Below are 27,752 nucleotides of genomic sequence, written 5' to 3'. Positions count from 1 at the left end.
ATATAGTTATTACAATATTATTGACTATATTCCCTTTGCTGTACTGTTACATCCCTGTAGCAACATTTATCTTAATTCTTTCACCTTTTTTACCCAGCCCTTCAAGCCTCCTCCTATCTGGCAACCATCAGTTTGTTCTCTGTAAAGAATAATTGTGTACATGTATAGTATACATCAAATCAGTCCATCATCTAGTGTATATTCAGTGTTCACTATAAACAAGGATCTGTGTTAAAAACTGGAAAGAATACAATAAAATTAAAGATAAGATTTTTCCTTCTAAGGTACTTACACTTGGGAAATGAACATATGCATAAATGAAGTAATGAAGAATGGTAAAATATGTGTTAGCATTATTTTCTGATATATGTACATACTGGAGGAATTGAGTGACAGGATCAACCTCTGTAGGCTGAAGTTATTTGAAAAGGCTACATGATAGAAATGCAACCTGAAGTAGGTACACATAGAATCTGGTTAGATGGAGGAGTGGGGAGAGTTTGTGGAGTTGGCTAATAGCAGGAGCAAAGGCACAAGAGACTGACATGCATCGAAGGGAAGACAGACAGACTTGGGTGAGGTCATGGAAGTAGGGTTAATGGAGTGGTGCCTTTGGTTTAGGACAGGAACGAGGTAGTAGGTGAGAAATGTAAAAAACCTGACCATTCTCTTTGGATGACAGTCATGTACATGATTTGAGGCCACATGGGGCTGCTGATCCACTGGAGGACTAATCTGATGTTTAACACTGATGTTCTGTATTTTTGAAGGCATGAACTTGGAGTCCGACTCCAGTGATGAGAGGAATCAGTGATGCAAGTCTTGGGTAGCCTAAGAGTTAATGTTAGCTAAGAGTGTCAGGGTTCCCATTATCTAGACCTTTTAGATGCAGTGGTTCTCAACCTTCCTAATGCTGCGACCCTTTAATACAGTTCCTCATGTTGTGGTGACCCTCAAATAAAATTATTTTCGTTGCTACTTCATAACTGTAATTTTGCTACTGTTATGAATCATAATGTAAATATCTGATATGCAGGATGTATTTTCATGGTTACAAATTGAACATAATTAAAGCATAGTGATTAATCACAAAACAATATGTAATTATATAAGTGTTTTCCAATGGTCTTAGGCAACCCCTGTGAAAGGGTCGTTCGACCCTCAAAGGGGTCGTGACCCACAGGTTGAGGACCGCTGTTTTAGAGTGAAACAGAGGAGTTTGATCCTGATGCTGGATTGAGATAGACTGTGGGCAAAAGAAGACCACTGCCATTTCTTAAGTGAATTAATAAGAGGCAAGTGATGTTTTAAGAAATTAATTTGGCAGTGATATGTAGCATGCATTGGAATGAAGAGGTAGTGAAGCCATTTCTTAGGCTATTGTAATAATCCAAGTGGAGGAGGAACCTGACTGCTGGTAAGAATCAGGGAGAGATTTAAGAGGGTTTTAAGGTCAAAACATTACCTCATGACAGAACTGATTAGGAAACAATATAAATGATTCAAGATAAAAGTAAGGTAAAAAGCAACAGGCATTTCAATCTCCCATGGAAATAAACTATTGACTAATATCCCTGAAATTTGCATCTCACACTGGCTCTATACAGTAGTTCCTACCTTCTACATACAGGGGGGATGTACCCATGGGCCATACTCCAGCCTTTCTTGCCTATGAATTCTGCTGAGTCTCCTGCCCATTGATTAGACTTCTTTCTAGCCAACCATGGCTCTGATCTAAACCTAATCTGCACCACACCAGAGCCAGACACTAGTCAGCCAACGCTTTGCTCGTCTGATTTCTTTCTACTGGTCCCACCAACCATGTCTGCAGTGGCCACTGCTTCCAATACAACTTGGTTCCTTTAAGGACACTTCTGGGCTTGCCAAGTATGCTGCAAAACATGCTGGAGGAAAACTGCAGTGGTGTCTGCAGAACCAGTTCCTTAACTGCCCTTTGACCCATCTGCGCCCTGGCTCATTTCTGGCCATTCCATTTCCTACCTTTGCTTTATTCTCTGGTTCCTCTGGTGGCTCTCTCTCTCTCTCTCTCTCTCTCTCTCTCTCTCTCTTTCTCTCTTTGCCTCCCTCTCTTTTTTTTCCTCTCCCTCCCTCCCCTCTCATTTTTTTCTCTCTCTCTGTCTCATTCACTCATTTATTCTTTCTTTCTCTCTCTCTCTCTCTCTCTCTCTCTCTCTCTCTCTCTCTCTCTCTCATATTCTCTTCTTTTCTCCCCCTCTCTCCTTTTTCTCCCCTTCCCTTTCCCCCTCTCTTTCTAATAATCACACAATTAATACAAACATATATTTTTCTTATCTTAAAAAAATTACATTGCAGATAAGGATAAACTCCTCTTTGACCACCATCCCAGCCTCAGTCCTCTCCTGCTTCTCCAGAAATAATCCTTCTTATCTGTTTGCTTTGTAGATCTATTACACAATTGTGTATTTACTTCTCCTGTGAGGACAGAGCTTTGCAGTGCTGGTTATGTATGTGAATGCATTTATAGAAATGATATACGTGTCCTTTTGCCACACGCCTTTCTTCTTCCAGCCACACTCATGTCTTTGGAGAGGCTTCCATATTAGGGCAGTCTACCTCAATCTTGTCCTTCTGCATAGTGTTCTAGAATAGCAGATACATGACAGTTAACACGCTATAGTTGGGACATCTGGATTGTTTCCAGTTTTTAATATTGTTAATGATGCTGCCATGAACTTTTTAACTGTGCCGGGTCATAGCGTATACACATTTCCATTTGTAGGAGACACTCCAAAATTTCTTTCCAAAGTGGCTGTATCAAATTAAACATGCATGCTGAATATTTACAAAAGTACCCGTTTTTCCACATACTGGCCAGTCTGATATTGATAAACTTTTAAATTTGTGCAACTTGACTTTTTCTCTTGATGCTCTATTCTTACCGCCGAGACTTAAATAATTCAGTCTCAGCAAAGAATCTCTGCAGAATGATACTCTATAGGCTGGAAGTGGTCCCTTCCATATGCTCACACCCTATGAGTCTAGATCTCCTGCTTCTAGGAGTAGCCCTGGGTGGGTGTGGCCCATCTCTGAAAGAGTGGGCTTTTAAATTGCTTACTCTTTGGAAAAATAGGCAGCGTAGGGGGTGAGAAAAAAAGAGTAAAAGATGCATTTGAATTTCCTACTCTGAAAAATTAGAAGATGGAGCTTTCCCTGATAGAACTGGGCAATTCAAAATATTAAACTAGGAACAGGTTAAGGCTGGAGATATAAACTTAGAAGTCAGAAGCAAAGAGTGGTCAATTAAACCTAGAGAATGGATGTGTTTCTAGGAAGGATTAAGTGTAGGAAGGAAAAATGGCAGAGGGGTGAAGATAAGCCCCAGGCGAGTCAGCAGATAAGAGGTGGGAGGAGGCAAAGAGTCAGCAGAAGGAGCGGAGAAGGGACAGCCAGGAAGATAGAGGAAGGACCCACTGAGTACAAGGCAGAGTCACTTTCAAGGATTGAGACATATGTTGTCCCTGAGGTACGAAGGCAGGAAAGGGCTTAGAAAAAAACCTTTTGGTGAGCAGAAGTCATTGTGGAAAGTTGGTAGATCTAATGAATGGAAGCAGTAAACCCTACATTGTAATCGAGCAATGGGGATAAGACACGGAAGACATGGGCCACCAGTATGAGGCAAAGGATAGAGGTAGGTCAGTTGCTACAGAATGGCAGGTTCTGGTAAGTGTGTGTTTGCCTTTAAAAGGACATATTCGAAAAAGAAGGGGAGAACCAGTGGATAAGCAGAGATGTTGCTTTCACAAAAAAGACATAATTATAGAGAGAAAGCATGGGAGGAGAAAAACTGTGGTCCAAAATGGAAATGAATGGAAATCTACTGATTTTTTTGCAAATGCAAAGAGTCTAGAAAATCTTTCCAAGAGTCTTTAATAGGAATTCAGGATTGCTGAGCGCAGTCCAATACTGAAAATGAAATCCAGGTTTAAAGTATCTAGGTCCTTAGAATATGTTAACAAAATAATCTGTTGAATAAATAAAAGGCTACAATATAGAACCATTAGCTGGTTTGGGGAGTGAGGCATTTAAACTCTTGAGTTTTTAACCTAATTATTGAAATTCTGCTGCACCAGAAGGTGGTAAGGGACCTCCAATGTCCCACTCGTGAGGCCAGCTCAGGACCTGGCCTGTATTTTTTCCTCAAGCTGGCTCTGGAAAAAGATTCTAGAATTCCTCTCAACAACTTCATCTAGCATCCAACAAACTTTGCAATCAGGGCATTGTTCTTTATGTATATTCTAAATTCCTCCCTGGAGCAATTTAATTCCATTTCCTTAGTGAATATGAAAAATAAATAGCATTTGTTGCCAGACTTAAAGTAAGATAGATGATTTAAAATAAAAACTGGCTTTTCAGTATGATGGTAAGCCTTTTAAGATTGGACAGAAATGGGGAGAGGATTAGGTTGGCAGAGTGTCTCTTAACTGTAAAATCTCTAAGGTTTTTCCTCCTCCAGGGAGCTGGGGAATGAGAGGGTCCTTGCAGGGGAGGTTTCAGCATCATACCAGGATACAGGCTGGCCCCTTCATTCTGGCTCATTCTGTCCTCTCCCCATTGCTCGGAAGCTGGAAGGACTTAGCGATGTCTCTGTTCTGGTAGAAGGAGAAGGCATCTGACTTCCAGTTTGGCTACAAATGCAGCCACAATACCTCTGGCTTTTTCAAAACTGCCAACGCTGAGTCCATCGCCAGTTCTACTGATTTGTGCATGACCATAGCTAATGTGAGGCTGCTGTCTTCTTTACAGTAACCCTTACATCTGTTTTTTGTTTGTTTTGTATTTTATTTTATTTTATTTTACTTCCAGGCAAAATTGCTTTAGTTCCTTCATCCTTTCCCCAGAAATATGTATCATCATTTTTGTCATTTTTTTTATATATATATTGAGTTTTTACAGAGAGGAAGGGAGAGAGATAGAGAGTTAGAAACATCAATGAAAGAGAAACATCGATCAGCTGCCTCCTGCACATCTCCTACTGGGGATATGCCCACAACCAAGGTACATGCCCTTGACCGGAATCGAACCTGGGACCTTTCAGTCCACAGGCTGATGCTCTATCCACTGAGCCAAACCAGTTTCGGCCATTTTTGTCATTTTAAGATAATGGAAACTAAACTCTAAGATATCTAATAATAACCTAATTAAAGTCAAAGCGATCTTATTATACCTTCATATTATATCTAAATAATTCATTGAGGCTCTAACTAGTACTTTTAAAATTAAAGAACTGCTTTAATAATCTATGTTGACTTTTGGCCCAAATGATAGATAGAAGATAATTCTTACCTTATATGATAATATTATTCAGAAAAAAAGGTATAACAATAGGCTTTTAGACCAGGTCTGAAAAACATATAAAATAAATAAGACAGAAAGAAATGTTGATTTATTCCGAAATTTCAAAAGAAAAGGCCTCTATTATTATTGACTATGTTTTGCACATTAAAGGAACTATTAATCACCCCCTTTTAAAAAATCCATTCTTTCTTGTTGCTCCATAGTTATAATTGCTATGAAAATTATTGAAAAGTCCTTAGGTAAGTAAACTGAGAAGTACTCCACATCTGGAGGCAGTATCGGAATCTGGCACAATCCAGGGATATATTGAGGACTAAGAAACTTACATTCAATGATTGATGGATAATTTCTCATTGCAAGACTAAAAGACAGTGGAGCATTTCAGTTTTATGCAGTAAACCCACATCGTCATCAGCAAAACTTGATTGGCTCTCTGGTTTTTTTAAGGCACTAGGCCATGTAATAGAGGCTCAAGAAATCAGGTGACAGTTTTCGCTCTTAGAGGCATCCAAACAAATGTCAATCTAAGATGGCAAATGCTGAATGTCATGACTCATGCCTGATTGTGAGGCATTCTGGGAAGTTAGTAGTAGGGGGTGACAAGGAGGAGAAAAAAAGAGTCTTGAACAAGGAGAACTGCTCCTTGATGGGGAACTAACTGTCCATTATGTCATGTCCAAAGAGATAGGGCACAACTGGCATGATTCAGATTAGCTCAAATATTCATGAAGGTCTAATTCTAGGTGGGTTGTAAAGAAATGAAGTGGGACTTAGATATGGAGAAAAGAATGGCAAAGCGTTTGAGGCAGGGAAATCAGTATGAACAAAGCACAAGAGGTAGTTCAAATGGACATAGCATTTATGGGGCATCTTAAGTACATCAGCTTGGCTGAATCACAGAGTTTGTATAAGCAAATAATAATCAAGTAGATTGGAAAGGTGGGTGGAAGCCAAATTATAATAGATATTGAAATACCAGGCTAAGCATTGGACTGTGTCCTATGAACAATAGAGAAAATTGATTTTGTTTTTAATTTTGGAAGTGAAAGTCTAGCAATGTCTTGAGAAGAGTAATCTGATATCAGAATATAGATGGATAGGTAGAGGGTGGAATGAGAGAGATTGTTGCCATAAGAGCCTGGAAATCAGAAGCAGCAGCGGGGTAGGAAAGGACAAGCTGTCTCTAGAGTTTTATGTTTAGGAGGCTGAATAATGTGGGACCATTGCTGAAATATCAAAATCCACAGGAGAAGCTGGTTTGGTGGGAAAAATAATTAGCTTGGATTTAGATGTGTTAAATCAAGGTGATAAAGCAACTTCTTAGGGAAGAAGTCCTACAGATAATGAAAAATGCCAGGTCTGAAATTCAGTGAAGAGATTAGGGCTCAAGATGCATGTGTGAGAATCCTGGTAGAAGTGAAAGGTTAAGCCCTGAGAACAGTTGCTTCTCCAGGAGACTGTAGAGCAGTGACTCACCACCCAGGCCACGCAGCAAACTCACTGACCACTGGTGCTGTGTGATTCTGGTGGCCAAGGGGAGGGACCTACAATTATGGGGTCCCACTTCCCGTACCATATAGGCTGGCCTGCAACCCAATCTGGACCATCCAAGAAGCCATCCCTTAGATATAGTGCCTGGCAGGGATATGACTCAGTGATTTTTAGTATTTAGTCTGGAGACCAAGGTAAGAGGGCCTACCTCTTTTCTATGGACGTACTAACTGTAGGTGATGCAACCAGAAGCAGCCTGTGGTCCTCTTTTCTACCACATAAAGAAAGCCTGCCTGACAATGACACCACCACAACGGGAGGCAGAGACAGGGTCCTACTGCATCCCCGGAACCAGACATTCCTGGATGAGGTCCCAGTGCATGTCTGCCAAAGTAGCCACTTCATTTCTAAGCCATTGTGCCACACTGGGGGGGAGTGTGGGAGAGTGCTGACAAAGGCTGCCTAACTTCAGGTGGCTAAGTCATCTCGTACATTAGCCTGTTTAGATCTTTATGATGATGGAATAGTGGTAAAAACTTTAATTTATGAGGATGCTATCTGATAACCTCAAAATCAAAATATAGAAAATAAAAATTGACTAAAGAAGAAACAAACTCACACTCTTAATGGGAGAATTTAATATATCTTTTCTCAATAATTAATAGATCAAACTGTTAAAATTTCAATAATAATGTAGATCAATATAGAATAATAAATTGCCCAGTATTCTACAACTACAGAATGTATAAATTTAGGAAAATCAACTCCATCTGGGCCATAAAGCAAGCTTCAACAATTTTCAAAAGACTAGAAATGTTCAGACTTCATTCTTTAACTAGATTAGAAATCACAAACAATAGATATCTAGAAAATTCCAGATGTTTGAAAATCAATAAAAAAGCATACTGCTAATTGCTAATGTGTCAAATAACTCATTCTAGAAATTTTAAAATATTTATATTGCATGATATAAAAGCATTCTGTACCTAAAGTTGTTTGATGGATCTGAAATAGTATCAAGAGGGTAATTTCAGCCTAATTATATATATAAGAACAGAAGAAGGGCTAAATTATTGAGCTAAGTATCTAAGTCAAGATGTTAGAAAAAGAAAAGCAGAGAAAAAACCCTCAAAGAGTATATTAGGAAGAAAATAATAAAGATAAGAATAGTAATTAATGAAATGGTAAACAAACTGACAATAGAAAAGATTGTCAAGTCTAAAGTTGTCTTTTTGAAAGATACACTTTACAAACCTTTGGCAAACTTGAATAACAGCTAAGGCATACATAAACAATATTAGCGATTTAATAAAGAGATCATTACTACAGATGTTGTAGACATAAGACAGTAAGAGGCTATTAGGAACAACTTTGTGGCAATACACTGCAAAATTAGATGACATAGGAAAATTCTTAGAAAAACTTATGTTAAGAAATTAAGACAAAATTTTTTCACGAAGAAAAAATGTCAACCCCAGATGGCTTTTGAGGCAAGTTTCATAGAATATTTAAGCAAAATATAATTCTAATCTTAAGCAAGCTATTCCTGAATATAGATAAGGAGGGAGTATTCCTGATTTAACTTAATGACACTAGCATAATTTTGACAAGGACAGGAAAGGAAAATTATAGGTTAATCTCATTTATTAGCATATATGCAAAACCCTAAAACATTAGCAATTAAGATCTAACTATGTATGAACTGTTTCCCTTCAGTTACCATATGAGAAAAGACATGGAAGCTTGATATGCTGCTTGTATTTAAGAAACACAACATATTTACATATTTCAATACCAACACGAATGATCCATATGGTCCATATTCTATTGTGAAATGATATTTTAAAAAAGAATATTGAGTTCAAATCAGAGAACATTTTCAATAATATCATGGCATTTTCTTATCCTTTAAGTTGAACCAATTGCTAGTCTATATAATATGCAACCAACACAATAAACTCAAATAATGCCTTCAAAAAATCTAACTATTTAAGAAAATGTTACTATATCTAGTTGGGTTTATTACTTCAATGGAAGGTTGATTTTATATACAAAAACCAGTCAATATAATTTTTCATGTTATTAGCTTAATGGCGAAAAATTATATGATGATTTTTAACAAATAAAATTATTTGACAAAATTTGACAGCTATCCAACATAAACAGTGTGCAAGCAATTTAGGAAATAAAAGTTACTGAAATCCTGAAAACATGCCCTATAAAATCAGAGAAACTACAAAAGTACCTGCCATCATTATTTCAATTCAACACTGATTAGAGTCCTAACCAACATGGTAATATCAGAAGAAATTTTAAAAAATAAGGATTGGAAAGGAATTATTCTATCTTTTATAGAGAAAACCTAAAATAATCTATAATTTTTTTATTTTTTACACACATAACATCTACACTAATAAAAGAGAAACATGGTAATTAGCGTACGACCGCTACCCTTCCCATTGGCTAATCAGCATATCCTTATGCAAATTAACTGTCAGCCAAGATGGCAGCTGGCAGTCATGCACTGAAGCGAACAGGGAGGCTTGCTTGCTCCAGTGACGGCGGACTCCAACGTTCCCCGCCTCACTTGCCGGCCTCTCAACTGTAACTCTAAGCAACTATGTACTATGTTGCAAAAATAGAAGCTAAACAAAACCCCAGAAACCTGCGTTAGTCAGCCAGGCTTCAGCCAGCCGGACCGCAACATTGTATCAAATACAGAAGGAAAAACAAAGGCCAGAAACCGGCTTTCAGCAGCCGAGGCCTCAGAGCTAAAGCTGGCCCAGAATAAAAAAAGAAAAAAGAAAAAAAGGAGCGGTTGGGAGCTTCAGTCAACCCACCAGCCTGAAAACAGCCCTCAGCCCCTCAGCCAGACTGGCCAGGCACCCCAGTGGGGACCCCCACCCTGATCTAGGACACCCTTCAGGGCAAACCAGCCGGCCCCCACCCATGCACCAGGCCTCTATCCTATATAGTAAAAGGGTAATATGCCTCCCAGCACCGGGATCAGCAGAGCAGCGAGGCTCCCGGCACCGGGATCAGCGTGACAGGGGGCAGCACCCAAACCCCCTGATCAGCCCTGCTCTGTGCCTGATAGGGGGGAGCTCCCCAATCCCCTGATCGCCCTGTGGCTCTGTGTGTGACAGGGTGCGGCGCCCCAACCCCCCACCCCCCCCCCCGCCCCCTCCCACTGGCCCTGCTCTGTGTGTGACAGGGTAGAGCCATAACCTCTCCATCGGCCCTGCCCTGAGTGTGACAGTGGCGGTGCCCAACCCCCTGATCGGCCCTGCTCTGTGGGTGATAGAGGGTGGCGCCCCAACCCCCCTCCACGGGCCTTGCTCTGTGTGTGACAGGGTAGAGCCATAACCTCCCCATTGGCCCTGCCCTGAGTGTGACAAGGTGCAGCTCCCCAACCCCCGATGGGCCCTGCTCTGTGAGTGACAGGGGGTGGCGCCGCAACCTCCCCATCGACCCTGCCTTGAGTGTGACAGGGGGCGGTGCCCCAACCCCCCAATCGTCCCTACCCTGAGCGTGACTAGGGGTGGCATCGCAACCTCCCGATCCGCCCTGCTCTGTGCATGACAGGGGGCGGTGCCCCAACTCCCCAATCGGCCCTGCTCTGAGCCTGTCCAGGGGCTGCACCTAGGGATTGGTCATGCCCTCTGCCACCTGGGATCAGGCCTAAGCCAGCAGGTCATTATCTCCCGAGGGGTCCCAGACTGCGAGAGGGCACAGGCCAGGCTGGGGGACCCCCCTGCCCCTGCCCCCCCCCCCAGTGCACAAATTTTTGTGCACCGGGCCTCTAGTTGTATTATATTTATACAATTTTGTAGCCTTGCTTTTCATTTTAGCATTGCATTTTCCTTGCTTTTAAAAATTATTTTAAAAATCATTTTATTGACTTACAATATGCTGTTATATGGTTACAATGATTATTTATTCTTTTTTCTAAATGTTCAGAGAGTTTCCAGTGGTGGTAACAGAGATCATCTTTGTCTTATTTCTGGTATTAGAAGGGACATATGTGCAGTTAGCTTATTATGTAAAATTATGCTCTTGGTTCGCCAAGCTGTTGTAAGGTCCCTTTATTTTTTAAATTTTTATGCATTTTAAACAAAACTAACCTTTATCCAAGACTTTTTTTGCATCATTTGCCTTGTCTCCATTTTATATATCAATGTATCAATGTGGCGAATTACACTGATAGATTTTTCTGATGCTAAACCATGCTTACATTCTTGGGATAAAGTCTAAAAAGAATATAATTTTGAAATGTGCTATTGGATTCAGGCATTTTAAAAACTTTTATACTCAAATTCATAAGTAAAATGAGTATCCTTTTTTTTCCTTTTCTGCTGTTGTTATCTGATTTTGGAATTGTGATTACTCTAGCCCTGTGCAACAAGCTGGTCAGCTTTGTACAAACATCTATTAAACATTCTTGGCCTCCGGTGAGGTTGAAATGGCCCTGGTGATGCTCAGACGGCCCTGGTGAGGTTGAGACTACTCCAGTGAGGTTGGGACAAATAAAGGGGACCAGTATGGACTGATGAACAGGGGTAGATACAGAAGCAGAGCAACATTGAACAGAATGTTAAACTACAGTGGGAAGCCTGGGGAGGGTGGGCGGGGGGATTAAGAGACCAACTGAAGGACTTATATGCATGCATATAAGATTAACCAATGGACACAAGACACGGGGCGGGGGGGGGCGGGGGGTAGGGGCCGGGGGAATGTCAAGGGGGAAAAAAGGAGACATATGTAATACTCTTTGTAATACTTTAAGAAATAAAAATTAAAAAAATAAATAAATAAATAAATAGCATCCAAATCTGAAAAAAAATAAATAAATAAATAAATAAAACAAGCGCTATCACAAAAAAAAAAAAAAACAAAAAAAAAAAAAAACATTCTTGGCCTATAGCTTTCTTTGGAAGGAGAGATCTTTGGCCACCATTTCAATTTCTGTAATGTCCACTTGCTTGTTCAAGTTTTGCTTTTTCTATTTTTATCAAATTTGTTACTTTTTATTCTCTTAAATGTAGACCTTCAATCCAGGATTAATTAAGCAAATGACCAGTTGGGTATATTCCAAGAGGTTGCAGCACTATGGGACATTTTATTGATTAACTTGGATTCCATTATTCATAATAACTAGTGTAAAATGTAATTAAAAATAAGCATTAGTCTCTCCCTTACTCTATTATCACAGGTAACACAGAAGTCAGCATTTTAGTGTGTTGAAAATAAAAGTCAGTTATTTTACCAGAAAAAATGGGTTTATTCCAGAACAATAAAGAATTGCAATTTGGGTCAAACAAACTATGGCAAAGGTCATAGGCAAATCAAAAAAGGAGAGGAACAGTTATTTTATGGAGAAAAACGAAGTTGGCAAAGGTTGTTTGAATGAAATTCCATTGGCTAAAAATGAGTTCAGGGAGATGGCGTTTTCTCATGGGCAGAGTTGCTGGGTAGTCAGTCAACTTTTTGTAGGGTCTCTTTCTGTTGGAGCCCATAATTGTTGATGATTCTTCTGTTGGCGTCTTAATTGACAGCTATCCCCGAAGTTGACATGGAGTGGTACTGTCTGAGAGCTCCCCCTGCTGGCCTCCCAGTCCATTTTAGTGAGGCTTTCCTTTATGTTCACTAGTGTCCTAATGTTAGATGATAGAAAATTACAATTGAAGAATCAATCATGTTCTAAATCAGAAAAAAGATAAAGCGCTCAGGTTATAAATAAATGTAAAAGTAAAGGCACACTAGAATTATAGTAGAGGCATAAAAGGGCCTCCAGGGTTGTGGCAAAGACTGGAAAGCACGGGACCAGGATGAGGGCCAGGGCTGTGTTTATTCTGTTCTTTTCACTTCCAGCTCCACGCGCAAAAGCCTGAAAGAAGGGTGTTTATCTTGAATTAATGGATAAATTGAAGGATCCTTCAGAGAGGAAGAGATGGAGGCAGAACCACAGAAGTGGGTACAGAATAGAATTTCTGTAAAGAGTTCTTGACTATTGGCCTGTTTTTCTATAAAGAGGGCAAAATCCTTACAGAGAAGAGTGTGAGGTGCATAGACTAAAATGTTTTCCCAGCAAGATTTTAAAGCAATGCACTTTGACTTCTCTCCCTTAACCATGTGCTCTGCTGGTTTAAGATCTGCTTCTTGGGTCCTAAGAAGTTTAGAGATCAGAGGCATCATGTTTAATGTTAGGCTCTCAATGGCCCCCAGCCCTTGGCCAGACCTCTCCAGCCCTGGCCTAGTCTGGGGCACCTGGAGGTGGCGGGCTGCTGGCAGGGCAAGCTGGAAGCAGCTCGTGCGGTTGGCACCATGAGCCACGTACCACGCCCGTTCCAGCGGTGCCCAGACTCCCCAGCACTAAGGCCAGTGCTTCTTGGGAAAGGGATGCCGGGGAAAGGGCACCGCAGTAGCACGGCCTCAGCCCTCAGAGCTGGAGACTAAGCCCTCATCCGGGACCTGTGGGGACAGGTCAGGAGACATTGGGCCCTATGACTTGACCACCCTTTATTTCAATGAAGTTTACGATGTAGAGCCAAGATCTCAGGAGCCCATGGGCGCTGTCGGTGGGACTGCCACCTTCTAGTCCCAGTGGGGAGATGGGAATGGTGACTGGAAACCTGCAGAGGAAGGTCTGGAAGCTGTGAGGACTCCCCAACACAGCCCTTGGGCCTCTGTTGCAGCTCCCTGCATGTCCTAGTAAGTGCAATGGTTTTGGAGGCCAGGTGTTAGAGGCAGGACTTACTAAGGGGAAAACCTGGAGCTAGTGTTGCCATGTCAACAATCTATGTTTCCTGCCACCAATACTCCTCCCCCACTTTAAATGTTTTCTTCATGTTTTTAACAGGTTGACTATGATGTGCCAAGGTATGTGTGTGTATTTATCCTTCCTTGCGGTTCACTGAGACTCTTGATATGTGAGTGAATATCTTTAATCAGCTTTGAGAAATTATTGGTCATATTTCTTCAGATCTTGTTTCTGATCCCCTTTCTTTCTGGGATTCCAATTGTGTGTTAGACTTATTTCTTAAATAATTGCTTCTATCATGTTCATGGTTGAAGGAATTAGTTGTAGATAGATGGTTGATATAGGTACTCAGGGAAGAAGTATGATGAGAAAGATAAGGTGGGAGTGGATATAAAGCTGGAGAATTCTTCTTATTCTACTTTTTCCACAGGGAAGGTCACCTGAGAATGAAAAAGAGAAATCATGGTGTTTGGAAAATATAGTAAATATATTAATCCATAAAACATTTAGCCATAGCCAGATACTATACTAAAAGGTGAGATACAAAAAAAAATGAGTAAGAAAGTCACTTCAAGGGGTTCACAGAGGAGTGAAGGAGAGGGTATTTAATTCAACATATAATTAGAATGAATATGGAAAGTGATGGAATAGAGATATGCCCTTGACATTATATGAGCATGGGGCAGGGACATCAAATCTGGAATCAAATCGCCTGGAGTGATGGTGGAGTTACTGCTTTGAAAGAAGTGAAGCTTTAGCTAAATTTTAGTAGAAGAGTAGGTGTTTGGGAAGAAGTAGAAGTGGGATTCTCAGCAGATGGCCCTCGTAAGAGTAAACATTTGGAAGCATGAAACAACACAATGCTGAGAGAAATACTAAGATAAAATGAAAGCTGGGGTTAGAGAAATAAGTGCCTAGGAAGATAGTGTCAGTTGAACTAAACAGAGGAGTTGAATAATCCTGTTTTATTGGTTTATAGGCACTGAGAGAGTATTTAGAAGCTAATAGGATTGTTCAACGAATCTGAACATTTTTTCATCAAACCTAGGATTAGATTTGTGTGGTAAGATTTTTTTTTGGATTTTTTTTCTTTTTAAAAAAAATATATTTTATTGATTTTTTACAGAGAAAAAGGGAGAAGGATAGAGAGTTAGAAACATCAATGAGAGAGAAACATCGATCAGCTGCCTCCTGCACATGCTCTACTGGGGATGTGCCCGCAACCAAGGTACATGCCCTTGACCGAATCGAACCTGGGACCCTTCAGTCCGCAGGCTGACGCTCTATCCACTGAGCCAAACCGGTTAGGGCTGTGTGGTAAGATTTTTATTTGTGCCTTTCCTTGAGAAATATTATCAGCAGTTAAGATCATGGGCTTTGAAGTTAGCTGGACCTGGATCTGAACCCTGGTTTCACCATGCTCTAGTTAAGTGATCTTGAAAAACATGGCTAATCTGTCAAAGCTTCAGTATTATCAGATGTAAAATAAGAAAAATAATGGTTCCTACTTCACAGAGTATTTGCAAGAGTGAAACAAGATAAACATATAAAGTGAATGGTATAAGAGTAAGCACTCAACTTCATTTTAGCTGTTTTTATTAAGATGAGCAGGTAGTTAAAAAGAAGGAACTCCTACCATTTGCAACATCATGGATGGAACTGGAAAGCATTATGCTAAGTGAAACAAGCCAGTCAATGAAGGAAAAATACCACATGATCTCACTCATTCATGGATAATAAAGACCATTACAAACTTTTGAACAATAATAGATACAGAGGCAGAGCTGCCTCAAACTGATTGTCAAACTGCAGTGGGAAGGCCAGAGAGAGTTGGGGGGCAGGAGGGAGGGGAGTAAGAGATCAACCGAAGGACTTGTATGCATGCATATAAGCATAACTAATGGACATAAGACACTGGGGGGTAAGGGAGGGTAGGGGTTTGTCAAGGGCGGGGGGGGAAAAAAGGACACTTATGTAATACCCTTTGTAATACTTTAAGCGAAAAATAAAAAAAAAAATAAAAAAAATGAATAAACTGGTACATCCAGAAAAAAAAAAAATAAATAAAGCTGAAAAAAAAAAAAAAAAAAAAAAAAAAGATGAGCAGGTAACAGATAAAGGATATTTGAATTACATGAGTGAAATGTGTGGGATTTTGATGAGAAGACAATGGTCTGGACATTATTTTCCTACATTAAAATCATTAGGGAATTTAGAGGGTGATATTAATAGAGATCTATATCTATCCACCCATCCCATTTTAGGGATATACAGGAGTAGGCAGAAGTAGGTTTACAATTGTGAGAATGCAAAATACAAAGTTTATTCTTGTGTTGGTAATTATTGTATTTTTCCATACAAACATATAAATATATATATATGATATACATATAGTTATATATTGGTTAATAGTGGTTATAGCTGCATGGTACAGAAGGTTTTTATTTATTTTTTTTCTGTGAGCTTTCCTAAATTTTATTCAATGAACTAATGGAATCATTGAGTCTCCTTGTTTAATGATTGGTTCCCACTGGTTCATCATACCATATATACTATTTGCGTTAAAAAAAATAATACATTGTGGTATTTCTCCATGTTATGAAATAATCTTTTTTTATATTTTGGTAAAAATATAAGTAACATAAAATATCATTTTAATAATTTAAAAATGTACAGTTCAGTGGCATTAAGTACATTCACATTGTAGCACATGAAATTATATATATATATAAAAGCCTAAGCAAACGTACGACCGAACGTCCAGAATGACCAGTCACTATGATGCACACTGACTACCAGGGGCAGACGCTCAATGTAGGAGCTGTCCCCGGCTGGTCAGTGCACTCCCACAGCCAACCTCCTTGACTGGCCAACTGCCTGTGGTCCCTCCCCCGGGCCGGCCAGCCCCCATCAGCCCCTGGTGCTAAACCATTTGTAGAAGACCTGTTTCTGGGTTGAGGTTTCATACGTAGCAGAGCAGCTCCCTTGCTGCAATCTATTGAAAGTCAGCCCTCAACACAAAGGTTTGTCTCACTCCTGTCCTCTTCCTTCCCTTGGGGCCACCTGCCCACCTGCCACAGTCACAGCATGGCAGTGAGAGAAGAGGAAGAGGGGTAGGTGGGGAACCGCACAGTGGCAGGGCACCGACTGTGGTGGCCGCGGCCATTCCTTCCATGCTGGGTCCGGCAATCGTGGCCTCCTCTCCCAACCCCGCTGGGGTACTAGGGGTGGATGGCAGTGGGCGCAGCCCCTTTCCCAGGAGGGCTAAGGGCCAGCTCCCTCCTTGGGGCCAGCAGTCAACCTCCCCGGGGTCCCTCCCCACAGGCAGCCAACCTTCCGCACCCCCAACAGCCCCGATCGACCTCTAGTCTTTTATAACATTAACTAGAGGCCTGTGCACGAAGAGATTCATGCAATAGGCCTTCCCTTCCCCTGGCTGCCGGCACCCAGGCCTTCGCTCTGGATGGAGCCTTCAGTCTTCGTTCCACTGCTTCACCCCTACGTATGCAAATTAACCACCATCTTTGTTGGGTTAATTTGCATACTCTCCTGATTGGCTGGTGAGCATAGCGGAGGGATGGTTAATTTACATATTTGTCTATTATTAGGTAAGATTTTAATGGTTGTATAGTATTCCACTCAATGGTTGATGTTTTATTACTTAATGAATCTATTATTAGGCATTTAAGTTGTTTCTGATTTTTTTGTTATTACAATAAAACTGCACATTGAAGGTTTGGAAGCTGATCTGGGGGACACATGGGTGTTGAGACACTTGGCCAGGTGTTAGGGATTGTCTATTGTAAGAGTAAGCAATATGGTAAGGCCAAATAGTTAAAGAAGGAAATGATTACATATAATTCTATCATTTGTTCCATCCTTCCCAACTCTAAATGATGACAGAGAAGATAATGAACGAAGGAAAAGAGGTAAAATCAGTCCTGGGCTTTAATTGCCCTTTTTTCCCTTTATCTCCTTGCCCTATTCTTTGTTTTATCTGCCAAGGACTGTTCTGAACTCATTATCATTAGAATTTAAAATCTAGAAATATTCCACATATAAATCCAGTATATATTTGGTTTCAGTTTTTAGTCTGAACATTGAATTGGGCCATGTGTGCTGACTTATACTTACCTGTATATGAAAGAAGGGAGCTGATGCTGAAAACTCCAGATGCTAGCAGCATGGTCTGAGCCCTTTAGTCTTTGACTCCCCTTTCTAAGGAATGTATAGATTTGCTCAAAGTGATATTAGTTTCAGTTTGTTTAACATTCTATTTATACCAAAATCTATATTTGATTAATTTCATTTTCTTTTTATAGACATTTTTGGGTGGGTTTATAGGCATATTTGTTATACAAAGGTTAGGACCAATAGTCAACTCCTGTTGGTTATATTCACTTTATCGATTTTCTTAAGAATTATATTGGACTTTTCTTTGGACACTTTAAATTCTTTTTTAACATATTTAATGCAGTTTGAAGAGTATAGAAAAGTACCCAGAAATAGAAAATAATCATTCATAATTCCATTATTTTTGGTTACCATTGTGTTATATTTCCTTGAAGTTTCTTTTATGTGCACCTATCATGTAGTTGAGACTGTACTGTAATTGTATAATTTTACATACTGCCTTTCTTGAACATTACATTAAGCATTTCCCCATGTGTGTCAGTTTCATCCTGGCAGAAAATAGATGACACACCCACATGGGTAATTTGAGGATAATTAAATAAAAGAACTATTTGTAAAGGTATGGGGAGAGGGAGGAAGGGAAACTCTCAGGAAAGGATAATATTGAGCACTTGAAATGTAACTAGTCTGACTTCAGGTGTGCCATAAATTTAATATATACACTAGATTTCTATGACTTAGTACAAAAACAGAGGAAATAAAAATATCTCATTAGTCATTATTTATATTGAGTTCATGTTGAAACAGTATTTTGTTAGATGAAATATATTAAAATTAATTACATTCCTTTTAAAAATGTGGCTACTAGAAAAATTAAAATTATATACATTGCTTACATTATATTTTTATTAGAGAATACTAGTATGATGTATAGATAGAGGCATTTCTAAGCCTGAAAGGGAAAGGGAGGAGTCCATGGAAAGATGAGCTGATAGAAACTATGACCTTCAGTAGGTTGCACTTATTCTACCATACAGTGACCTAGAAAGGAGAGAATCTGGGAAATACTTGTCCCTATTCTTTTCCCCAATCCTTTCCTCTCAGAATCCTGCCTGTGTCTACCATTGGTTTAATCCAACAGGAAGCCAGTAGGTAGAGGAGTCAGTTGATGCAGTCCACAGAGGTGGCTTACCTGAGCCCAAAGCAGGGTAGAAAATGAGAGTGAATGTGGAGGAGCCTTCTGAAGATATCCAGCATATCACCCTTTAAAATGCTGTATTTCACTTAGCATAATGTTCTCCAGGTCCATCCATGCTGTTACAAAGGGTAACATTTTCTTCCTTTTCATGGAAATGTTCCATTGTGTAAATGTACCACAGCTTTTAAAAAAATGTTTTTTTTTTTATTGATATTAGAGAGAAAAGAAGAGAAACATCAGTGAGTGAGAAACACTGACTGGCTGCCTCCTGCATGCCCCCTACTGGGGATCGAGCCTGCAACCAGGACATGTCCCTGAACGGGAGTTGAAATGGTAACCTCTTGGTGAATGGGTTGATGCTCAACTAATGAGCCACACCAGCTGGGCAACCACAGGTTTTTGTTTATTTGTTTGTTTCATCCACTTATCTACTGGTGGAATAAACTGGTCAGAGAAAGACATGCATCATATGATTTCACTCATATGTGGAATTTAATGAACAAACTGAACTATCAAGCAAAATAGAGACAGACTCGTAGAGAGCAGGCAGCTCTGGTGTGTGTGTGTTGGGGGGGCGGGGGGAGGAGGATTGAGCAAAAAAGAAAATGTGTGTACCAGTGTTTGTGTGGATGTTTTTTCATTCATCCTGGGTATATACTTAGGCATAGGATTGCTGGGTCAGATGGTAATTCTACTTTTTTTGAAAACCTACCAGGCTATTTTCCAAACTGACTTGTATCATTTCACATTCCCACCTGCAGTGTTTGAGGTTTTAATTTCTCCACTTCCTTGCAACACTTACTGTTATTTTTTTTTTATATATAATTGCCATCCTAGTGGTATGAAGTGATATCTCATTGTAGTTTTGATTTGCATTTCCTTAATGGCTATTCATGTTGAGCATCTTTTCATGTAGTTATTCACCATTTGTATTTCTCTTTTGGAGAAGTGTCTAATCACATCCTCTGCCCTTTGAAAAATTTAGTTATTGAGTTCTGTATCTCTTTTAGATTCAAATCTTTTATTAGATACATTACTGGTACACATTTTCTTGTATTTTGTGGCTTGTCTTTTTGCTTTCTTTATGGTGTTATTTTAAACACAAAGACTTTTCATTTTTAAGTCTAATTTTTAATTTGTTGTTGCTTGTGCTTTTGTTGTCCTAAGAAACCATTGCCTAATTCAGGATTATAGAGTTACTAGAGACCTGTTGCACGAAGAGATTCATACAATAGGCCTCCCTTTCCCCTGGCTGCTGGCACCGGTTTTACTCCAGCACCTGGCACCCTGGCCTTCGCTCTGGCCGGGCTCCATCTGGAGCCGGCCCTGGAGCCATGAGGCTTCGCTGCTCCGCCGGCCCCGGCCCCCAGGCCGTCAGGCTTTGCTCCACTGCTTGGAGCCTACATATGCAAATTAACCGCCATCTTTGTTAGGTTAATTTGCATACTCTCCTGATTGGCTGGTTAGTGTAGCAAAGGTATGGTCAATTTACATGTTTGTCTATTATTAGGTAAAGATGCCCATGTTTCTCGCAAGAAGGTTTAAAAATTGTTTCAGCTCTTACCTATGGGCCTTTAATTCATGTTGGGTTATTTTCTGTGTATATAAGGTGTAACATAGGGGTCTAACATTATTCTTTTCTCTATGGATATTCATTTGTTCTGGAACCATTTGTTGAATAGACTATTTTTTCCATTAAGTTGTCTTGGCATCCTTGCTTGGTATTAATTTACCATAAATCTAAGGGCTTATTTCTAGATTCTCAATTGTGTTTCATTGATCTATAATTCTGTCCTTATCGGCAATACCACACTGTCTTGATTACTGTAGCTTTGTAGTAAGCTTTGAAATTGGGAATGTGAGTCTTTCAACTTTATTCTTTTCTTTCAAGTTTATTTTGGCTATTCTGGGTCCTCTGTATTTCCATGATTGTTAGAATCAGCTTGTCAATTTTTTTTCAAAAAATGGCATCTGGAATTTGATGTGGATTGTGTTGAATCTGTAGATCAATTTGGGGAGTATTGTCATCTTAAGTCTTTCAATCCATCAACACAGGATTTCTTAACATTTATTTAGTTCTCCAGACAGTGTTGTGTAGTTGCAGATTATAACTATTAACATTTCTTTTGTTAAATTTGTTCCTAAGTATTTTATTCTTTTGGATACTACTATAATGGAATTATTTTCTTAATTTCAATTTTGTGCTGCTCATTGATAGTGTATAGAAATACAAATGGTATTTTTGTATATTGAGTAAATTATGTTTTAACATCAAACTAATCTGATGTTAATGTAGAAAATAAACTCAAGAAACAACTTACAGTAGTATAACTAACTTCCTATTTGTACAGTTTAGGGTGAAGTGCCTAGGAATCTCCGTAAGTACCTTCTTTCTCAAAGGTAGAAATGCTTATTTCCCACAATACTTTGTATGAACAAATTCTGATTCCTTTTATATTTTCTCTAAATTTACCTAGGTTCTGCTAAATATAAAGTGAATTGGTGTTGGTTTGTGAATTTGTTTTTTTAAAATATATTTTTATTAATATCAGAGAGGAAGGAAGAGGGGAGGGATAGAAACATCAATGATAATAATCATTGATTGGCTGCCTCCTGCACACCTCCTACTGGGGACTGAGCCTGCAACCCAGGCATGTGCCCTAACCGAGAATCTAACCATGATCTCCTGGTTCATAGGTCAATGCTCAACCACTGTGCATATGAGCTGGGCTGAAATTGCTTTTTTAAAATGAAAAAATAAATCACCTGTTTAAAGTACTCAGAAATGTACTTCAATCTGGGTATTTTTTATGAATGTGTGAAAAAGTTTAAAATTAACCTTCACCATAATTAAGTGTAGTAAAAATAAAAATTGATAGTGATAGCTCAAAAAATGAAAATTGTTAAATAACATTAAGGCAAATATTGCAGTCCTTGATTAGTTTTAGGATTTTCCTTTTCTTCCTTTCTTTTGTTCTTTATTGGAAAGTGAGTTTTATGTAATCGATGTGGAAAAATCAACTCATGTCAGATATTTGCCATCCTTGGATAAGGGTGCAGAAAGGACAGTAAGAATATGTAATTTTCTTTTTCTCTGTGAAGCTCATTCCTGTATTTTATTTATACATTTATCAATCATCTATTGAATGGCTACTGTGTGATACATACCAGGAAAATTCAACTCCAGTTCTGTCTGGCTTCTCATAAGCCGGTAGCTCTAGGACATGTTGTACTTTTTTTTTTTTTATAATATATTTTATTGATTTTTTTTACAGAGAGGAAGGGAGAGGGATAGAGAGTTAGAAACATCGATGAGAGAGAAACATCGACCAGCTGCCTCCTGCACACCTCCCACTGGGGATATGCCCGCAACCAAGGTACATGCCCTTGACCGGAATCGAACCTGGGACCTTTCAGTCCGCAGGCCGCCGCTCTATCCACTGAGCCAAACCAGTTTGGCAAGGACATGTTGTACTTAATATTTCACAGCTGTGAACTCCATTTGTATTAGAATTTCAAATATTTTAAAGTAAAATGAGAAGTTTATAATTTTCCACATTTACTTTTAATTTTAATATGCCAAATGATCTAATTCTCAGATCAAGTTATTAATCAATATGCATATAATCAATCCATTTAAAATGTCCCTTCAGACTATGCTTTACATATATATTAAGTTATTTAATATAATATATATGTGTATGTATTATATACTAGAGGCCCAGTGCAAGAATTCATGCACCAGTTGGGTCCCTTGGCCTGGCCTGCAGGATCGGGCCTAAACCGGTTCTCTGGCATCCCCCAAGGGGTCCTGGATTGTGAGAGGGCACAGGCTAGGCCAAAGGACCACACCGTTGCACAATTGGAGCCAGGGAGGGACGCGGGAGGTTGACTAGCTGGGGATGGACCGTGGGAGGGCTCCAGGGTGTGTCCTGCCCATCTCGCTTGGTCCTGATCAGCCAGACCCCAGCAGCAAACTAACCTACCAGTTGGAGCATCTGCCTCATAGTAGTTAGTGCATGTCATAGTGACTCGTTGACCAGTCAACTGTCTGCCCCCTGGTAGTCAGTGCATGTCATAGCGAGCAGTTGAGCAGCCTTAGCATATCATTAGCATGCTTTGATTGGTTGAACTGATGACCATACCCTTAGCATATTAGGCTTTTATTATATAGCATTTGTATTTAGTTTATAGATACAGATCTATAAACAAATATGTATTACTGACCTAATATTAGGAATCAACATTGTTTCTCAGAGAAATATGCATATGTAATACTACTTATTTTATTTTACTTCATGTACAACTAAAATTAACTTTTTAAATAATTAAGAAATTAATGAAGGCACATTTGCTAGAGCTTAGAAACCAGGAATTGCATGGGAAATAGCTGCAACAAACTTTATTTTAAAATTCTTTAAATATTGCTCTCCATATGTGTTTTAAATTTTCAGCCCTAAGATATATTTTAGGAAGACAATATTTTCCCTTTTATCATACTATCTTTACATTGAATAATAGATTAGAGATTCTATATATTTATTTATTTATTTATTTTTATTTTTATTTTTTTAAAATATATTTTATTGATTTTTTACAGAGAGGAAGGGAGAGAGATAGAGAGTTAGAAACATCGATGAGAGAGAAACATCGATCAGCTGCCTCCTGCACATCTACTGGAGATGTGCCCGCAACCCAGGTACATGCCCTTGATCGGAATCGAACCTGGGACCTTTCAGTCCACAAGCCGACGCTCTATCCACTGAGCCAAACCAGTTTCGGCTATATATTTATTTTTAAGGTAATACTGAGCTTAGTTGACAACACTGTTTTAATATTAGTAACCTGTCACTAGACTGCAAGCATAATTTACATATTTTATTATGACGTAAGAGCAAAATTTATGTTTTTAATTGTAGTTTTCTGCTTTGTGAATTTTATGATCTTATACACACTGTTTTCTTTCACAGATATAATATTAAACACAATACTAACAGTTTTAGAATAAAAATATGTGCCATGCTTTTATATTTCTTAGAACATCACATACCATCATGTAAGTGCTTTTATTCAAATACAATCAGTAGAAAAAAAATACAGTCAGTAGTAAGTCATCAGGCCAAAATTTTCATAGACTGAACAATTGAAGCCTGACGCATCCCAATTTGTTTGGATGATGGTAGTATTTTTAGTGCCCTGAGAGATTCACATATTGAGTATGTCTGTTAATGTCATATATTGCATTGACAGTTGTATGACATTATAGTGTAGGAATGCTGGGTTAGTGGTTCCTAATAAAATCTTTTGTCCGAGGTTACACAAAGACCCCCTGAGTGACTGCAGTAAATAAGCTTACTTCTCTGTGCTCCAGGTTTCACACTCTTAAAATTGGGATACTTGTGCCACTACCTTCCCACATGGGGACAGTAAAGATCTCCTATTTGTTTTTAATAAGGGAAAAACTAATTCCAAGGGTTATTGTAATAGGAAATAAAAATAAATTTCAGGTTTTCTTCTATAAATCTATTTCCACAATTCTTTATTCCAGACATTAAATCACATAACAATAAAATGTAAAAAACACTTTTTATTGCACATTTACTATATATTTGTAAATGAACCATTAAGTTGATTATATTCAGACATGCATTGCTGTTTTAGACTATTGAAAATCAGTCAGAAAATTTTAAAATTTCTTTGGGTGAGTAATCTTGTAATTCAAAAAGTGTTAATATATATATCTCCAAGTTTCTATTGGTGAGAATTAGTCTCTTTTAATATTTACTATTCTCTTCTTATAATAATTTAAAATGTTGCACTAAAGCTACTCTTCAGTCTGTAAAAAAGGGATAGTCAGCTTTCTCGGTAATAGAAAGGGACTTTATTTGGGATGACTGGAAACCAAAATGGAATATACCCTGTTAGATTTAGTTCCAGAGACTATGGTTTATTTTTAATGCATATAATATTCCTGGGAATAAGTGGTGAATGACTAAATATTTTTTCTGATATCTATCCACATTATCATTTCATTTTGTATTTTTACCAGTTATAAGTGGAGGAAAACCTCAGTCTTTACAATGAAGATAAGTATAAAAGAGACGCTGTAAAATTAGAGCCCACAAACCCTAAATGAAGAACTATTACATTCAAAGTGCATTGTTGCTAAGAGCTAGACAGATAAAAGTTTAGTTTGTTACATGAAAAACATTAATAAGTTACTTATTCTCAGACTTCCTATAAACACTCACATTTTATATAATACAACATTATAAAATTTCAAAGCACACTTAAAAAATGTTTAAGTAATTGTTGTCTACATCATCTGTGATTGTTCAATTGTGGTAAGATGTGAAAATTCCTAAAACGGAAAGAAAAAATAGCAAAGAAAGCAGAAAACGATGAATCCAATGATCCAATTCACTGAATAAATATAGATGATCACCATATCCATGTCAAACCACCAACCCCGGCTATCATCCTCAAAGTGCAGGTAATCCATTCTGTGTGCACCGTGTGGGAACTGCCTTCTTGTAACTGGAGCTGCACGTCTGTGGAAACCTAGAAGACGTATGAACATGTTATTTTAAAGTTCATTAAATTCAGGTATGTGATCGGAAAGGATGCTGCATTATGAACACAGGTACCATGAACTGAGCATACTGAAATTTCACTGAGTGGTTTTCCTATCCCTGACAGTTTTTTCAGTGGTAAGTAACTATGAGAAGTCTCTTTTAGTTAAGGGTTTTAAGGGTAGGGACAATAACATGAGCAAAGCTAAATTAGCTAATTAATTAGATAAAATTAGGAAAGCTAAAATAAAATGAGCTTTAATTTTTTATAAATTTCTAATTATATATCTACTTAAATGATGTGCCCTGACCAGGAATCAAGCCTGCAAACCTTTTTGGTGTATGGGATGATGCTTCAACCAACTGAACCACCTGCCTGGGGCAATAAGTAGATATTTTAATATATCATTACAACAATAGCTTTCTATTGGAGTTAATGGGGAAGCTTCTTTACTAGGAATTCATTTTTACACAGATTTAACTACTTCTTACTATCGGTGATAAACTGATAATAATTAGTTTGGTATTGTCATGGTTTAAAGAGTATTCATTTTAACTATGCTACTTTAAAGTAAATTACACAATAAAGACACATACTTCATACTTTTCTGGCTACATAATAGTGCAGTGAAAATCATACTCTTCAAGCAATCAGGAAATTTGGATTCTTGTGCCAATATTATCCATACTCATTATCTGGTCAAGTCAAAATAGTGTCTCTGTATCTAATGAGCTGTTCATATGGCTTCCCCCATTTAATCTGTTAATGTGATGAATTCAAATAGGATTTTTTAAAAAAATGTTGAACACATTTTAAAAGATCTATTAAAGTTATGAATACAGTGATAGATTTTCCAACATTTTATCATTTGAGATGCTTGATCTAGGACAGTCTCAGATAATATGCTAATCATTTATTCCTTCATACCTAGGATAAACTCCATGTGTTCGTGATACTGGTTTTTATGCACCAGTGAATTCAGTTTTCTATATTTTTATGACATCTTTATGCCTATTTCTGTAAGGAAGATTAGTCTATAATTTGTTTTATGCTATTTTTGCCAGGTTTGTATATCATGATTTTATTGGCTTCATAAAACATGTTGGTAGTGAGGTGATAATTCTCCATGGATATCTCCATACCTTGCAAGCAGAGATACTGACTGCCTTTGTTCTGTATTGTTTTTGAGAATTATTTCTATAATAAATAGTCTTGGAAGATAGTATATCCCTCTGTGAAGGTTTGGTTTATAGCTTTAGAACAGCAGAGTAAATGCCTGTTAGAAAATATTTGAGTTTTGTAAGCTTAGCGCTCTCCATGGTAATGCACCCCACCACATGTGTAGACAGCATCTGGCCCTATTGGTAAGACTCTATAAGAGGAGGGGTGCACATCACAAATGCTGCTGCTCTGGCTACTGCTATGAGTAATACACTGTCCTTGTCTCTGACCCAGAAGTCTCGTCCCGGGTCTTCTGCAAGCATCCATGCAATTGGAAGAATTAAAGAAGAACAAGCCTTCCAGAATCTCAAACAGGTACTCCTGCCTCTCCATAAATTTTACTTTGTAAAAATAATTTATTTCACAATTTCTCTCATATCTGAGAAAAAACGAGGCTATGATTTATTTTTCCCAGAGAATATGGTCCAAATTTATATTTGCTATCAAAATCCATAAAATAACCTACATTATTTTGATTTTTTCAAAGACAGTCAACACCTATCTTGAGATACTCATTTTTGCAATTTTAGCAACTTGCACAGAGCTTATAGTGGGTATTCAATATGTGTTTGTTGAAAGGGTACCTGTATATAAAAGGATGTGCTTAAGGGAATAATTAGCATATTATCTGAGACTGTCCCAAATCAAGCCTCTCAAGTGCATTTTCAGTAGGAACTGAATATTATAAAAATATTTGAGGCACTATATATAATTCAGAGCCCTGACATCAGTATTGAAAAGGAGGTATGTCCTATCCTTCATGCAATGGGACAAAGGTTGAAATACGGTGTCATACTGCTCTGTATTCTTCAATTACATAAGAATTTTGGTGCCAAAAGTTGATTGATATAAGTAGGCCTTAGCAGAGGTGGAGTGATATTTTTGTAATCCCAGGTAAGTATAGAGTTACTTTGTTAATATGCTTGAAAACAATGCAAAATGGATTTTAAATTTCATCTGTATCTCCTATAACTTTAGGATTGCAGAGTCAAATATATATAAATTCTACAGAACTAAATTTTATATTGAATTAAATAT

The 27,752-nt window shown here is 38.4% G+C and overlaps 1 protein-coding gene and 1 long non-coding RNA gene across 5 annotated transcripts in view; one reads left to right on the top strand and one right to left on the bottom strand.

Moving 5' to 3' along the window:
- Window positions 1–27,752, top strand: part of LOC139008618 (uncharacterized) — an 87,221-nt gene that overhangs the window by 33,580 nt on the left and 25,889 nt on the right. For all 3 annotated transcript variants that reach the window (XR_011471169.1, XR_011471168.1, XR_011471167.1), the window contains exons 3-4: window positions 25,409–25,526; window positions 26,949–27,029. This is a non-coding gene — a long non-coding RNA (uncharacterized lncRNA). The remainder of the gene's footprint in view (window positions 1–25,408; window positions 25,527–26,948; window positions 27,030–27,752) is intronic.
- The window catches only part of RNF180 (ring finger protein 180), a 92,920-nt gene continuing 88,682 nt past the window's right edge, over window positions 23,515–27,752 (bottom strand). For both annotated transcript variants that reach the window (XM_070412049.1, XM_070412048.1), the window contains exon 7: window positions 23,515–25,481. In XM_070412049.1, the coding sequence (XP_070268150.1) occupies window positions 25,282–25,481 (200 nt within the window). In that variant the 3' untranslated portion in view covers window positions 23,515–25,281. The remainder of the gene's footprint in view (window positions 25,482–27,752) is intronic.

Source organism: Myotis yumanensis, unplaced genomic scaffold (assembly GCF_028538775.1).
Source record: "Myotis yumanensis isolate MYYU_CA2020_CCGP unplaced genomic scaffold, mMyoYum1.0.hap1 SCAF_4, whole genome shotgun sequence".
In the NCBI taxonomy this organism is placed as follows: Eukaryota; Metazoa; Chordata; class Mammalia; order Chiroptera; family Vespertilionidae; genus Myotis; species Myotis yumanensis.
The sequence above is the reverse complement of the archived record's forward strand: the minus strand, read 5'-3'. Positions and strand labels throughout refer to the sequence as shown.